This window comes from Lissotriton vulgaris, chromosome 3_1 (assembly GCF_964263255.1).
Source record: "Lissotriton vulgaris chromosome 3_1, aLisVul1.2, whole genome shotgun sequence".
Taxonomy (NCBI): domain Eukaryota; kingdom Metazoa; phylum Chordata; class Amphibia; order Caudata; family Salamandridae; genus Lissotriton; species Lissotriton vulgaris.
In genome coordinates, this window is record NC_141689.1 from 438,903,747 (window position 1) to 438,919,990 (window position 16,244).

Sequence of the window (16,244 nt, forward strand, 5' to 3'; positions counted from 1 at the left end):
CAAAACTGTGACTAGTACAAGTTAAAATATTACATAGAATATACTTAACAAACACTGTTCTTGTAAAGATAGGTTATAAGGAAGATCCTAGATGCAGAATAGGGTGTTGTCAGAAGGGAACCTCTATACATACCATCTGGGGCTGTGTATGTAATCAGCGTTATTGGACGGTGCCTGCCACGTTGTACTGTCAAATGCAGGAGGGTACCATAGGTACCCTCCATGTGCACCCCCCACTCCTCAGAATCCCTGGGGGCCCACTACAGGCCCCCAATGGCGTCAACCACCTGCCTTTACGTGGCGGCATTGCCACCACGGAAAGGCAAAACCCAGCATGCATCATAATATGGATGGTGGTGTCTACCAGACACCGCCGCCATATTAACAGCTTTTCCCCCTGGTAGGCAATCGGGCGGATTGCCTACCAGCGGTAGACGGGTCCCCCCTGCCATAGTAATATCAAATGTCGGGCGGATCGCCACCGCCATGCGGGCTGTGGCGGTCCACCCGGCATGCTAATGGGCCCCTAAGTATTCTGAATATATGGGACCCCACTGACATGACAGGGAAAGAAAGAACCTGGGTGGCCTTGGGACTGATGGTAACCAAGAGAAACATAGCTAAATTATGGGGGGTCCTTGAGACGCCTACTTTGTGCACGTGGAAAAAGATATGGACTGGTGCATGGTAATGGAGAAGACAGTGTATATGTTGTGCAGCTGTGCCAAGAAATGGTCACAGATCTGGGATAAATGGAACGTATATAGAGGGAATATTTGTGAACTCTCCCAGCTAACAAGGCACTCGGCACTAGAGGTAGATTAAAAACAGGGTTGGGTAGCTTTTAATAAACCACAGATAAGAATGTATGATAAGACGAAATGTACTATGTGGTCATAGTAAAGTTTGGAAATGTACTTGGAATGTATTTAGGATGTCAACAATAAAAATTATTTAAAAAAAAGAAAATCCTTCCTTGGGATTTTTTGTTTGAAAATAAAAAAAAACGCAGTAAGTTTGCCATACGCCTCCATCATGTTGACGGAGCCGTATGGCAACATTACAATTTAGTGACAGGGACTGCTGGAATTGTGGTTCCTGCCAATGGTAAAAATTTCCATTGGGCCAGCGGACATTTCTAAATTTGTCAATCAGTATGTCTGTCAGGGCAAACGTGTAATTTACTCCATTGCCCTGGCGAAGGACAGGCCGACATTAAAGAGGCCCTTACTTTGATTTCCAATTGTAGTAGAAACAATAAATGCAGCCCAGTTGTTATGACACTACATGGGAAACATCCGGAACGAGGCAAGAGCCACTAGTTCCGGAAGCCGGCATGCCTAACAAAGACTTGCCCAAACAACAATTTTGCCTTACCCTTGCATGTACGTGATTAATGCAAAGTCAATCTAGTGTTCGGGATGGGCGGGGAGAGAGGAGTGTGGGAAACAACAGAACCGGTAACAGGGGTTTGGGGTAGTTTTTAGTGGACAGGGGTTAGGGTAGTTTTAGGAGGTGGGGGTTCGGGATAGTTTTTAGGGGGTGGGGGTTCGGGATAGTTTTTAGGGGTGGTTAGGTTTGTGGTAGTTTTTAGGGGTGGGAGGGATTCAGAGTAGTTTATAGAGGAGGGGATTTTGGATAGTTTTTGGGGGGTGGGAGTAGTGTTTAGGGAGTGGGGTTCAGGGAAGTTTTTAGGGGGTGGGGGATGTTTGTGGTAGTTTTTAGGGGGTGGGAGGGGATTGGGGTAGTTGATAGTGGGTGGAGAGGTTCAGGATAGTTTTCAGGGGGTGTGGGGGTACGGGGTAGCTTTTAGGGGGTGGAGGTTCGTGGTAATTTTTAGGGGGTGGGAGGGGTTCAGAGTAAGGGGGTGTGTTGGTTTGGGGTCGTTTTTAGGGGTGGTAGTGGTTCAGAGTAGTTTTTAGGGGTGAGGGTTAGTTTTAGGGGTGGGGCTTCGGGGTCGTTTTTAAGTGGTTGGAGGGGATTGGGATAGTTTTTAGGGAGTAGGGGAGGGTCAGGGTAGTTTTTAGGAGGTTGGGGATGTATTTAGGGTTCAGGGGGAGCGGGAGGGTGCTGAAACCTTAGCCACGGATAGCTGTTTACCATGCATGCCTTTACCACAAACATTTGTGTTAAAGGAGTGTGTGGTAAAGCAATTTGTGGTTAATACACTGTTGTTGAAGAGATCGCATTGTACAGGTAGGCGTTGTAGAAGAACTTGTTGTTCCGACATACAACCCACTACATCTTTGGGGAGGGGGGGGGACAGATTGGCTTCATGAATAGACGCTACATGTGAATATGAGAATAGCAGGCAAAGGATGAGAACGGTACACCTGACTTGCCACTGCCACAGTCTCTTTTGTATCATAATTCAGATAACTATGTGACACCTATTGCATAAGGATCCAGTTAATTTTCTGTGATTAACTGTAGCGATATTCTTTTTGCTTCGCAAAGCCCAGGTTTTGCTGAATAATTTAGGAAATGAGATTAAAAGGGATTTCATCAGTTTTGCCAGATCTGATTATGGGGATTAACTGAACTCTTTCATAGCCTGGTTTGTGTCAAAATGAGATATGATTCCTGCGCCTTTCTTGTTCCTATTTACATGAAGAGTCGTGATCTCCGGTGGCTCACCATGAGACAATGTCCACTTCTCTTTACTTTCTCACACAATGAAAAGCTGAACATCACCCTTCATTTCTTCTTCCACATAAGCAACAATACCAATAACAACTCAAACTTAATTCCATCAAACTCCATGACAATTTCCACACGCATGAAAGATGTTCAGCCTTGAATTGCTGATTTAAGAGTAAAGCATGCCTCTGGTGTCCCAGCTTTGTGAATAGGTTCCTTCTGGCTCTCCACAAACTAACACGGTGCTGGCAGCATTTAGCGTTGGACGACACAGATCTGTATCTGCTGATGGGCAGGGTTGGCAGTCATGCATCAGAACTTCCTGGACCTTCCTGGACCCCCATGGACTTCCTTTCACTGTTTGCCAGTTAAGAACTCATTGACGGCTACAGAATTCTATTTTTGAGGGATGTATTTTTTATTGCACCCAGGATATGCAGGATGCAATAAAAATCACAAAACATATAATTCTGATATGTGCAGGAAAATGCTAATGCAGGTTGGGGAGGTAATGTTCCCTACATTGTAAACGAGCGCGATCCTTGTCTTGAGTGTCTGACTGCATGTAAAAATGGTATCTGACTTTTTGTTTGCCTGTGGCATAAAACTATTCTAGTTTGTGGGCAAAGGCACAAGCGCAGAGCTTGTTCTGTCTTCTGGAGGAGTGCAAAAAACGTGCCATCATAGGGGCTTTGATTAGGGAAGGGAGAGTTAAAACGGGGAGTTTTCTCATTAGGTAAATATTAGATATATGTCGAAATGTACAATTACACAAATGCCTGTAACAAAAAATACGACAAGTACATATCTAATTGTGAATGCATGGAATGACATAAAGAATAAAACAATAAAAGAGTTTAAAAAAATAAATCATCAGGGCTTTGGACTGCTGTCTGTGCCCTGGTCCCATCACATAAAGCTGTGATGGCAGCATATCCCTTTTGCAAATCACAAGTTTGACCATACCTCTTTCTGTGTGCCAAGGAGAGGCGAGCCTACTGTCTCCTCTCATGTAAAGTTTCTGTTAAGAGGAAACCAGAACCCTGCACTGACGTTCCGTGTGCATGTTGAGGGCATGTGTGTGCAGTGAGTATGTAGCATTGCATGGGAATAGCTCTCTGTGTGTTGAGAGATTCAGAATACAAGGACCAGTGGATCCATTTGGATGCTGTTGGTTTAGCATGACACAAGTTGGAGGATGGACTCAGCTTCTCCAAACAATGGAAGTGTATTGCACGCATGACCGTGGCTGGAGGGTGGAGAGCCCGATATTGAGAGGCAGATGCAGGCAAGGCTACCCTTTAGAAATGTAATGAGAACCTTGTCACCAAAGAGCTGCTTATATTAGTTGTTTCAGAGCACTGCCATTCAGTAGATGGTAGGGAGGAGGGATGAGACCACAGATTCCGTTTGTCAAGGTGAGTAAGTTTCTATGCAGCCCCTGTAACTAATTACTGGGTCAGTAAGGTTGATGACAGCCAGGTGTGGGATGTCATAGTCCATCGTGCCCTTGTTTTGGATTCTCAAGCTTGGTGCCAGGCACTAGCTTGCACCAATGCTAAGACTGAGCAGCAGGCAGAAAATTATATTTGAAAAGGAACGCCTCCAAACTGGTTCAGGAGCCTTATTCGAGGGATGCATGTGCCCCTTCTGGAACATGTGTATACAACTTAGCTCAAAATCACCCACTTTTTTCCAGTTAGGGTTCTTTATGAGCAAGGATGGGGCTGCTCCGTAGAGTAATCAAAGGACCATTGTGTAACTAAGGCTGGTGTTTGCACCGCAGATAGTCTCTCAGGGGTGAAGAGACATCACCTGGAGTCTCCACTTTCTGGTGAAGGAACTGAGGCTCTGCCTAGTCCATGGAGCCCTGCCTGCTGAGAAATGAAAGTAGAGTGCCTGGCCCTTCCAGAGGAGTAGGTGTCCAACATATTCCCAACATGCAGAACACGCAGAGAAAGCTGACTGCCCTAGAAATTTAGGCCAGGAGTGACATGTGCTGCCGGAGGGTCGTATTTGTGTGTGTGTGTGTGTGTGTGTGTGGGGGGGGGGGGGTAGGGGGGGTTCCACCATCTTTTTGAGCACCACCATGTCATCTGGGAGCACACTGTGGTTGTACCACTGCTGGAGAAGAGGAGATGCATTGCCTCTGAAGCAGAAGCTTAATTGCCCTGGAAGGCCCCAACTGCCGGAGACATCACTGCTAATTAATTGGCCCAGAAATCACAACTCCTGTGTCTAGGTATTTGTCTGCACTCAGCCCTGAGGACCACAACTGCCAGAAATGTTGTGCTGCCTCATAGGAACTTTTCCAGTGATTCCTGTGTCAGGGGGAGTTCATTGTTGAATCCCCCGATATGAGAAGCTTCTGCTGCAAAGTGCAGAGATGTGATCTGGGCCGGCTGTACCGCTAGATCTGCACCAGCCATTGAGCCGGCAAAGTGGGGCTTATTATGCAAGTGGAACTAGGCATTAAAAGCACACAGAGGAATTTGGTGCAAGCACTTAAGAGTTTTTGAAGAGTGAACTTCTGAGTTGACAGCTGTCAAACTGAGTTGTGCATTTAACCAGTGGTGTAATTAGAGGTGATCTTCTGTGCTTAATTAGTGTCTATGCCTGCCTCATCCTGGGGGTCAGCAGACAATAAAGATGTCCTAAAATGGGGAGAGGTTACTGAGAGGAGGTGTAATGCCTTACTGTAGATCATATCTGAGATTACAAACCCATAATTGTGATTCCTGGTGATCTGTTTAGCATTGATTTGGGCTGTGAGATTAAAGTGCCATTATTAAATACTAATAATAATAATAAGCCCAAGGCTGGACAGTACACCGTGTCTTTTGGATGACTGATGAGTTCTGGGGTCTTGTCCCCCACACTACCTCTGTGAGAAGACTTGGACTGCTTTCCTTTGTTACCCTGGGAGTCAAGTGCAGAAAGGGTAATACTTGACTCATTTTGCAGAGTCATAGTAAGACGCACCCTAGGACATCCGTGGCAAATTACCTCAACCACCACTGCAGGGCCTAGAAGAACCTGTGTGACCTGTGGCCCCATGAACGTGGTATGACAACAAATCAGAATTTATCTGGACACTCTCAATGAAAATCTAAGTGTGTGCTTGTTAGAAATGGGGGTCTCTACTTGGCAGTGGTAGGTACCTTTGTCCAAGTAGGGACCCTTCTTCCTAGCCAGGGTAAGGAGGATACACTTCTAAAATAAGCCCTGCTCACACCCTTGGTAGCTTGGCACAAGCAGATAGGCTTATCTCAGAGGGAGAGTGTAAAACATTTGTGAACACATACAGCAATGCAGTGAAAACCCTACAAATGGACACCACACCAGTTTAGAAAAATAAGGAATCTTTATCAAAACCAAACAATTACAAATGACAAAAATCCACAATACAGAAATAAAAATATGACTTTCAGATGGTAGAGATAGGTCAGTTCAAAGCAAATTGCAGATGCAACGTGGTTCACACAAAGCACCTTGGATGCGTCTCACACAAAGCAATAAAAAGGTTAGTAAAGAAGGTGATGCCTTGGTTTGTTATACTCAGGAAAGGTGATGCGTCGGTTCCTTTCTCCAGGAGAGGTGATGAGTCAGTTCCTTACTAGTGCACAGGGACGTGATGTGTCGGTTCCTTACCGGAGAGGAGGTGATGCGTCAGTTTCTTACTGTATGGGGAGATGTTTGGTCGGTTTCTTACAGCGCCCCCCAACGATGCAAAAGACTTGGTGCCACGATGTGATGATCTGGGACGGTGCATGGATTCTTGCAGCCGCACAGCAGGGCTTGCGTCAGAATCAGTGCGGTGATCTCGGACTTCGGAGATCGTTGCACTCGAAGCTGCGTTTAGTGATTTCTCGAGCCGCGTCAGGCGATACAACTGTTTCTTCAGTGAAGCGTTGGAAACAGATATGGATGCGTCTCAAGGTTGAGTTGATTTTCAAACTTCCAGCGGAAAACAGTCTCTAGAAGTCCAAAACAACAGCAGGCACCCATATGCCGGTCAGAACTCACAGATAGAAGTTCAGGGGTGCTGGTGGTGAAGTCTTTGTGTCCCCGAGACTACAAAACAGGAGGCAATCTCAGTTTCAAGCCCTCAGGGATCTTCATCAAGCAGGGGACACAGCAAACTGCAAAGTCCTTTCACTTTTCCTTTGCAGCAAGTAGCCACTGCAGGCCAACCCCAGACAACAAACAGCACAGGGGCAGTATTCCTCCTCAGCTTCTGCGGCTCTTCTCCTTAGCAAAGGTTCCTCTTGATTCTCAGAAGTGATATAAAGTTCTAGGGTCTGGACCTTAATATTTATACTACAAAAGCCTTTGTTCTCTGATGGCAGAGAAGCCCTATGCTCAGTCAAAACCAGTTCTGTCCTCGCTGGTGCAGCTTCCTGGCAGGAGGTGGACACAGCATTGTGGAAGGCCGACCAGGTCCATTCAATTGAAAGGAAATCTCCTCCCCTACCCTAAATGCAGCCCAGGTATATCCAGCCCAGTCCTGACTCATCAGACTCTCTGGAGCCACTGCTTCACCCCAGCCCCTGTCATTCCAAAGCCAGACATGCAATACACAAACTTAACAGACACACACTAGATGGCTAAGCAAGAAAATACCCACTTTCTTAAAGTGGTATTTCAAACAGATAATACAAAAATCCCCCTCACTAAAAGATGTATTTTACCATTCTGAGTTCAAGCATATCAAACTTTATTTTCCTTCCTTGTTCCCAGGGGTAGTTATGTTTATAAGATGTTATAAGCAAACTCCCCATTCCGTCCTAATGGATCAGGACATGCCACACACATCAGGGTATGTCCTACCTTTTACATACATTGCACCCTACCTTAGGGGTGACTAACATGTAAGAAAAGGGAAGGTTAGGGCCTGGCAAGTGGGTGCACTTGCCAGGTCAACATGGCAGTACCAGACTGCACACAGGCTCTGCAATGGCGGGCCTGAGTTACATTTACATGCTGTTTATGTGGCTGGCATAATCAGTGCTGCAGCCCACTAGCAGCATTTGATTTACATTTACAGGCCCTGTGCAGACACAGTGCACTGCACTAGGGACTGACTAGTAAATCAAATATGCCAATCATGGATTAACCAATCCATAACAATAATTTACAAAGTGAGCACTTGCACTTTGGCCCTAAATAGTGGTGGCAAAGTGCCCAAAGCATCTAGACCAGCAAAACCGGCAAAAACACAGGAGGTCAAGGCAAAAAATCCAGGGTAAACCCAAGCCAATGATGCCAGGTCTAACAGTGATCTTCTCCAAACACACTATATGTAAAGATGATATTATCTACTTATATAACATACTCTATAAACAGGGATCTTCTTCAAACACACTATGCGTAATGATGATATTAACTACTTATATAACATACTCTACAAACTTAAATGTCGTACAGGTTTTGACTAATATTTGCTAGTCATTTTATCTAAGAACTTTGGGCCTTGCAACGTATGAAGACAGCATGTGAATACCGATACAAATGTAATCTATTTAGGAAGGAGGGGTGAAAACCTGACATGTCTCTAATGAGAGCCAAGCCTCTCACCTGTAGGTAACAGAGTGCCCAGCCTGATCTTGCTCATTGTCCCATCAGCCTTTGACGAAATCAACTCATTCTCAGCTTCCATCTGAAAAGCTTGCTGAGTTGGGTGAATTCCTCTTTCGGTTTCTTTCATTTCCAACTTTGCTACGTTGGTGAATACGGGGTATTGTTGTTCAATTTCCCTTCTGCTTTCATCTCTACGACACCGCCCCTTCATTTTAACTCCTCCCTATAGAATTTACAGGGTATGACCTGTCTTTTTATTTCTCCTTGCCTTCTTCAGTTTGCCAACCTGATCTAGAGTTATTAGCCTTGCATTTTACCAAAAATTGCAAACTGTCTGCATGCTGGTTTCCAGGCACGGTATATTTCCAATTCCTTATCCCCCACTGTTGGTTCAGGACCTAAACCAGTTCAACAGATGATAAACAGCTCTTTCATTTTGATGTCCTGTTTAGCCAAGTGGACTTGAGATGACATTTTAAAGGTATGTGCTGAAGGAACAGGATCTTCTCGATTCATTTATTTTCTCCTTTCCCAGATATTTTTCTTAATTACATGTTTATCACAGTGCCATTAACAACCTTCTAACTTCTCCATCTTAACTGGCTAGGTGTATTTTATGTTTTGTAACATTATAACACAAGTTCATGTACTCAGGGATTGCAGTGGAAGCAAATACATACAAACTTAAAACTGATGTAGAGAACAATAAATATCTCTGAAAATATTAGTGCCATTTGTATAATATGCATCACATGGGAAAACCGTCTCTTAGAACTCTTTAATGATAACAATCCTACCCAATGCAATGGTTCTCATTTTACTGGTGTGGTGTAGATAAAAGGCTTTCAAACTACTCACACTACAACCTTTGATATTTAAGTTAATTGCAAGTGTCTGCATGAGGCCCCTTAATCCATTAAGGATTGTAATAAAACAAATAGAATTATGCTGTTGTGGAACCCCCTAAACATGGGGTACACCCAGGTATTTCCTTAGCCCTAAGAGGTGTTTGCTCATCACCCCGTCCCCCTTTCGAAGAACAGGAAAACCCGCAGTTGTCTCCCATTTTTCTCTGTAACTCATTTTGATTTGGAGTGTCAGGAATCAGAGAACCCTGTCAGAGATACTCGCATCTACATAGGTGATTTGCAGTTGCCTTACCCTGATCACTGAAAGAAGCAGTGACACTCGGTAACCGGTGTGTATAATGATTAGTAAAGTATTATATACAATCACCACATAAACTCTGTGCATCAAAATGATGAGAACTGTCATGAATATTTCATTATAATAGTTGGGATTCTGTAATACCCTTATAAAAAGCAGTCTCTAATTTCTTTGTAATCTGCGATTTATGACGCACCCAGTCACTGATTATAAAGAAATGAAATCAGAACTCGACTATTATAAGTTATTATTACTACATTCAAATTCGGATATCACAATGACTGTTGGCAGAGCCAGCAGCCAAAGTGATAGGCAGCCCAGGTCACAGAGTATAATTGAAAGGGCTGTTTAATGTAATGAAACCAGAACATTGTTTTTCTTTCTTCTGCTCTATCTTGATAGTTTACTAGGGAAAGCAGTGAGAATATGGTTATATTTTGCACTCCTTAGAGAAAAGCTAGAATCTTTCTGCTTGTTTCTACACATTCCGAGCTACTGCAGCTTTTTTTTCAAACAGACTTGTATTGAACTGTTTTAAATATCTAACAGATTTTTGATGTGTTATATTTTGCATTAGAGGTTTTATTTCTGTTTTTCATGTTTGCAAACATGCTCGCTCTTTCATATTAAAGAGCTACGCACTGAGGTGTTAAGTGGTTTGTGGCAAAGGTGATGTTGTGACCATGTATTATATGGCATAACGTATTCCCTGTAGATGATAAGGATATTGCAAGTCACCTCGGAGTCCCATAACCTAAGCTTTCGGCCTCGTTCCTCTATATTGTTATGGAACTCCTTGGTGACATGCAATAACCTTGAAGTGTACAGCAGGGCATACTTTATCCCTTATATTATTATTTCAGCAGCTATAATATCAAGCAGAATGAATATTAGAAAAACTCAAAGCATCCCTGCTATTAGAAATTGGATTAGGGGTTGACTCTGGTGGGAGCCCTGGTCAAGCAGCAACCACACTCCTTGGCAGGGTGAAGCACAAGACAAACCTAAATTAACCTGTGCTCAAACTTGGCACAGAGCAGTCAGGCTTCACCTAAAGTCAATGTGTAAAGTATTTGTGCAACACTACATACAGTAATAATGTAAAAAAAACACACACACAGAAAGGATCCTGCATCAAGTTAGAAAAATATAGTGATTATTAATATTTATAACAAGCTATCAATAAAGCTTGATTTGTTCAGCATAATTAGTGAATTAAGTATCATTGAGTCTTTTTCACAAATGTAAATTATTGAAACTACCTTCTTGCAGGAATGTTGCGGCCAGTCAATAACATAATCCTAAAAGTCATTTAGGACCTGTTTTAGAGTCTGGAAGAGAGTGTACTCCGACCAAAGGACACGGAGTACCCTCTCTGCCAAACTGAACTTCCACCCACCAAGTATGTCAGTGGCGAAGACTACACCGCTGGTATATAAATCTGACAGCCAAACAGAGTAAAGGCCTTCGAAGGTTTTACCATTTGACTGCCTGCCCGATTTAGAGTGGGGGTCATATGCCTCTGTAAGGGTCAGTGAAAACCTGTAAATTACCCCATGGGAGAAGTCTCTCATTGTGAGGGGGCCTTTTTTTTATATATTTTCACAAAAAAAATCTTGCTTTGAGATTTTTGGGGAATATAAAATAAATATTGTTTTTCATGTTGATGGAACCATCCATCAAACTTCCAATGCATTGCCAGCATTGTCAAGAGCCACTGTGACAGTGGTTCCTGCCACTGCAAGAAATGTCGACTGGGCCGGTGGATATCTCTAAATTCTCCAGGCGGGGGTACTCTTAGCACAGCAGTATTAAAGTAATCCTCCATGCCGATGGTACATACTGCATCCACCGACCTCTAAATGAGGCTCTTAGAGTCGAAGGTATTATGGAAAGATGAAACCTGGACAAACTAAAGGCCAATTGTTATCTGACATCTGTTATGTGTATACAATCGCATTTCCTTCAGAAAAATGTGTTGTTTATATTTTTTCAAACTTTAGAAAGTGTTTCTGAGAAGTAAAACATGTTTTATTTCTTGTAGGATACTGCAGGGCAAGAAAGATATCGTACCATTACCACAGCATACTACCGTGGTGCCATGGGTTTCATTCTGATGTATGATATCACAAATGAAGAATCCTTCAATGCAGTGCAAGACTGGTAAGTAGTAAGTAATATATGTGGGAACATATTTGCTTTACATCTGCTATTCTGGAATTCAACAGTTCAAAACAACAAAGTTGTTAGTACCTTGAAAAATACCATTAAAGGGTTATAATATATGTATGTTCATATGTGTAACTAATTAAACATATACATTAGGTTCTCTGTATGCAATGCACTCCACTCAGATTGTGCAGAATCAAGTGACCAAATGACTTACTAATGTACAGATGTCATCTGTCATTAGAAAACAGGTTGCCAATGAATGCCACAATCACATTCAAAATGTCATCCATCTTCCCAATTTTCAGGTTATCTTCAGTGAAAGGTGCTTTGCTTTAAAGCAGAAAGCAATGCACTCACCTCTAACTAAACACTACTGAAAATTCATGAGATTTAACGTGTTTAATCAGGGCTGGGAGTTTTTTTTAAACAAGGAAGCTTAGTGCTGCAATAAGATTTTGGAGAGAATTAGAATTTTTGGTCATCTTGATATCTTCAAGGTCCTTGCCAGCCCCTAGTTCTCTGATTAGATATCTACATTTCTGACATTTTGACTATAATTAGAGGCCCTTTTTTAAATATATATTTTATTGAGTTTTCAACAGTAAGAGTAGAGATTTGAACACATAACTGCTGCACATGTCAAATCCCAAAGGATTGCACAGTTTCTTAAGACCGTTGGTTGCTTCGCACATATAGTACATCTCAAATTTCCCTCCCCTCTTCCACAGCCTTCCATAATAACAGCAAGAACGGTACTGGGGAGCTTAGAATGTTTTTTTTCCGACTGTCAATGATAAAGGTGTGAAAAGGAGGCGTATGAATATTACATGGGAGATGAGGGTACCACTCTGCTGTCCCACTTGGGGGGTCATGTTGTCTGCCCTCAACCTGACCTCCGGGTATGTGAACAAGATGATGGTATGTAATCTAGGGGGGCAAGAGAGGGTTGGGAGATCTTCTGTAGAAGGGCCCAAACGGCTTCGAAATCTCTGTGTTGATTGATCATGACCTGAAGGGTTTCCCAATAGAGTCTAGAATTGTAAGTACCAGTGTGAATGGGGGAGAGGATCTTTCTTCTTCCAGTTTGATGCCAGGTTCACTTCACTGTCTTCCAGACAGTTCCGCTGAGGCAATATATTTTCAGTTGTTGCTGGAGAAAAGGTGATCAAAAGTCCAGAAGGACAAAAGTGTCATCAAAGGGAAGGGGTAGCCCCAGTATCATCTTTGTGGCAGCTAAAATCTCTTTGCGGAAAGGCTTAATGTAGTGAAAGTCCTCCATATATACTAGAACTCTCCCAAGATACCAAAGCCCCTCCATATACAGAATCAATATTTAAAACTCTTCTCTTCTAATGAATTTGTGTGAATTTTGAAATCCTATTTTGGCACCGAATATACCCCACTACAAATGAAGAAAATTTGGCTTTGTAATACTTCCGGCCGGCAACCTTCCTCTATTTGTCAATCTAGTCATTTATATTAAATGCCAGCTATTGATGATCTCATGTCAAAATATAAAATGCACATTTATGTGACACTTCAGGTTGTTGGCAATGGAACCTAGCTCTTTGAATGTCAGATTATTTTTTCAATTTTGGTCTGGTGGCTGGAATAACATTTCTATAATCTCCCATATTACAATTCCCCTAACTGTTGAAATTGTAGTAAGTAAATACTCCACCTTGCCTCCTCCTATACAATATAAGGATACCGTTTTTTTAAATGTATTAGTCTTATATGGTATTAAATGGATTACTATGCATTGGAAATGTGCTCACCTTTTATCAGTACAGGTACGGTGGGATTTGATCTTATGTTTGAGGAAAGGAGTTCAATTTTCCTTTAACCTGGCCAAAAACCATCTTCAATCAAATCACTCATATGGCATACCCTGGATGAATATATTTCTACCTGCTAACTGCAAATGTGTTTTCCTATTTAGTTTTGCTGCTCAATACTACATTAGTACTCCCCGATATGTTCTTATGAGTTTTGTTTTATTTTAAGTTTCTACAACTGCTTTCACCTCTCTGTTATCATACGGTTACTTATCATATGTATTGGTTTATTGTTACTCAAACTTTTACTGATATTTTTAGTTGATTTTAATGATTATGTACTTAAAACCAGTAAAATCATTTGAACACATCACATGCTTCACATTGTAGAGAACGGTTTTAGGTTTTTATCATTTTAAAAGGACCATCCGGTGAATGATGTCACAATATGTCTCAAAACCCAAGCAGACCTCATAAAATCAAAGCAACATTCTATAATTCCTACTGGTGGTAAATGCTAGAGATGCAGCACTGGGCAAAGATAATCTTTATGTAATGAATTGCTCTTTTAAGGCTAGTTGATCTCATTGTGGGCAATAAAGTTCATCATTTCCCAACTGATAGCCTGCAGCAAGCCAGCTACAACCAGTAGTAATGCAGTTATCTCTGATTGTAATTTGACACGTAGTGTTAATCCGGAAAGATATATTCAACTGCCTGACACCATTAACTTCTTCAGGAATGGACGTTATTTACTGTCCAGCAGTATTTACCACTTACTGCCGGCAACATTTCTACATGCTCACCTTAGGAAGTCTTAGGGCCTGATTTAGATCTCGGCGGACGGGTCTACTCCATCACAATAGTGACCGATATCCTGTCTGACAAAATATAAATCCCACAGGATATAACTGGATATCCGTCACCGTTGTGATGGAGTAACCCGTCCACCAAGATCTACATCAGGCCCTTAGTCTTGCTGCCACTGTCTCACCAGCGGATGAAATCTCGATCAGTAATATAGTAAGGGGCAGATGTATCAAGATTCCATTTTGCGATTCCTAAATAGCGATTTTTAAGGAATCGCTATTTAGAATTCGCAAAATGGAATGCATTAAAAAAATCACTAGTTTTTTGCGATTCCTTAATCTTCCTTATTTGCGAATTCGCATTTTGCGAATTCATAAATAAGGAATAATTTCCTATGCATTCCTATGGGCCAGGAGACCCATAGGAATGATTGTGAAGTAATTCTCAAATTGCGAATTCGCAATTTGCTAATCGCAATTTGAGAATTATTTCAAGGGTGCAGGGGTGTCTCTAAGACACCCTGCTGCACCCCTGAAATGTACATGTGTGTGCATATGGCGCACATACATGCCCTATGGGCATGTGCGTGCGTCACAAGCCACCATCAAAAATGCTAAATTGTGCATTTTTTAAAGACTTTGCAAATTACCATCAACCACAACTTGGTGGTAATTTGCGATTTCTTAAACAAAAATCGCAATTCAAAAATGCTACATACATAGCATTTAAGGAATCGCAAAATTGTGATTCCTTAAATGCTATGGCAAAATAAGGAATTGCAAATTTTTGCTATTTTTTATTTTTTTGAGAATTGTTGATGCATGCCAAAACATGCAAAAAGACCTTTTGCGATTCGCAAAGGCCGAAATTCTGCGAATTTAGGCCTTTGCGAGTCGCAAAAGGCTTGATACATCTGCCCCCTAATGCTGACCTGAATGCAAATATCATATTTGTGTTAATATTTCATACCTTTGGAATTCTGAACCTCGTATATTTTTTCGTACACAAGATAATTTTGGTTGTAGTGTCTCAGGGCCACGACCGGAATGCTTCACAACTCCCATGATGGGAAAGACCCCGTTCACACAAGAGATACTGAGTATTGTCAAAACTCGTTAAAGAATGGATGAGGAGAGAGACCCCCGGGCAATGAAGAAGAGAAAGTTCTAGTGGATTGGTCCTTTTTCTTCATGTACCAAAATTACTGCATTTGTAGTCTTTCTTTCTGTGGACTTTTGTATTTAATCTGTTTATAGATCAATTTTTGCATATGTAAAAAAAATGTGTGTGTTCATGTGCTATAGAAGTTATATTTGCTGAGCTGTTAAAGGTCACCTGCCTTACTGTACTTCTTGTCATGCTATGTCTCACCATGTACGCGTATTTTCACAAAAGAGCCCCTCCCTGCTACGCTTTTCCGAGTCACTCACTAAATTACTGTGGACAGAGTATGAGGGAAGATGATATTGTGTGTTTGTGCCAGTGTGATGCACAGCTCACTCACATGCTTGCTTAAGGTATTTGGTTGTTGCAGTGTTGTTTTCCACACGATTTGTAACATGTTGTAAATAAATCTTTTCTTTCTCAGATTGCTGTTTTGTTTTGCAACAACAGCATTCGTCCGTGTATTTCTTTTCCTGTTTCCACACTTCTGATGATGCCTTCTACTAGAAATTTTACAAAAACTTGCCTCAGTAGGAGATAGGAAGAACTTTGTCAGCCTAAGAGCGAACATCTACATGATCCCGCTGCCCCATGTCAAATCGTATCTGTTCCTCGAGGCAGGCCGTCCATCTCAAGCAAGTCAGGCACTTATGAGTGTTTACTTGCTATAGGGAGCAGACATTACACTTTCTAATCCTGTTGCTGATTGTGCTTTGCTAGCATGTGCAAAGTTTTCGAAAATCAACCTTTCCTCACCCATGCCAGCGGAATCCACAATGAAAAATTTCAGGTTTTTCCTCCCGTATTCCCTTGTTTTTTTCAGATCGAGGGATAGTTTTGAAGCATTTTGAGGTGTTTTTAAACTTTTACCAACATTTACGGGCAAAGCTACAGTGCAGAAAGCATTATTGTCTGAAATTGTTAGATTTCCCA

At 42.0% G+C, this 16,244-nt stretch overlaps 1 protein-coding gene across 2 annotated transcripts in view; it reads left to right on the top strand.

Moving 5' to 3' along the window:
- RAB3C (RAB3C, member RAS oncogene family) overlaps positions 1-16,244 on the top strand; it is a 455,623-nt gene that overhangs the window by 251,073 nt on the left and 188,306 nt on the right. For both annotated transcript variants that reach the window (XM_086960665.1, XM_086960664.1), the window contains exon 3: positions 11,432-11,550. In XM_086960665.1, the coding sequence (XP_086816791.1) occupies positions 11,432-11,550 (119 nt within the window). The remainder of the gene's footprint in view (positions 1-11,431; positions 11,551-16,244) is intronic.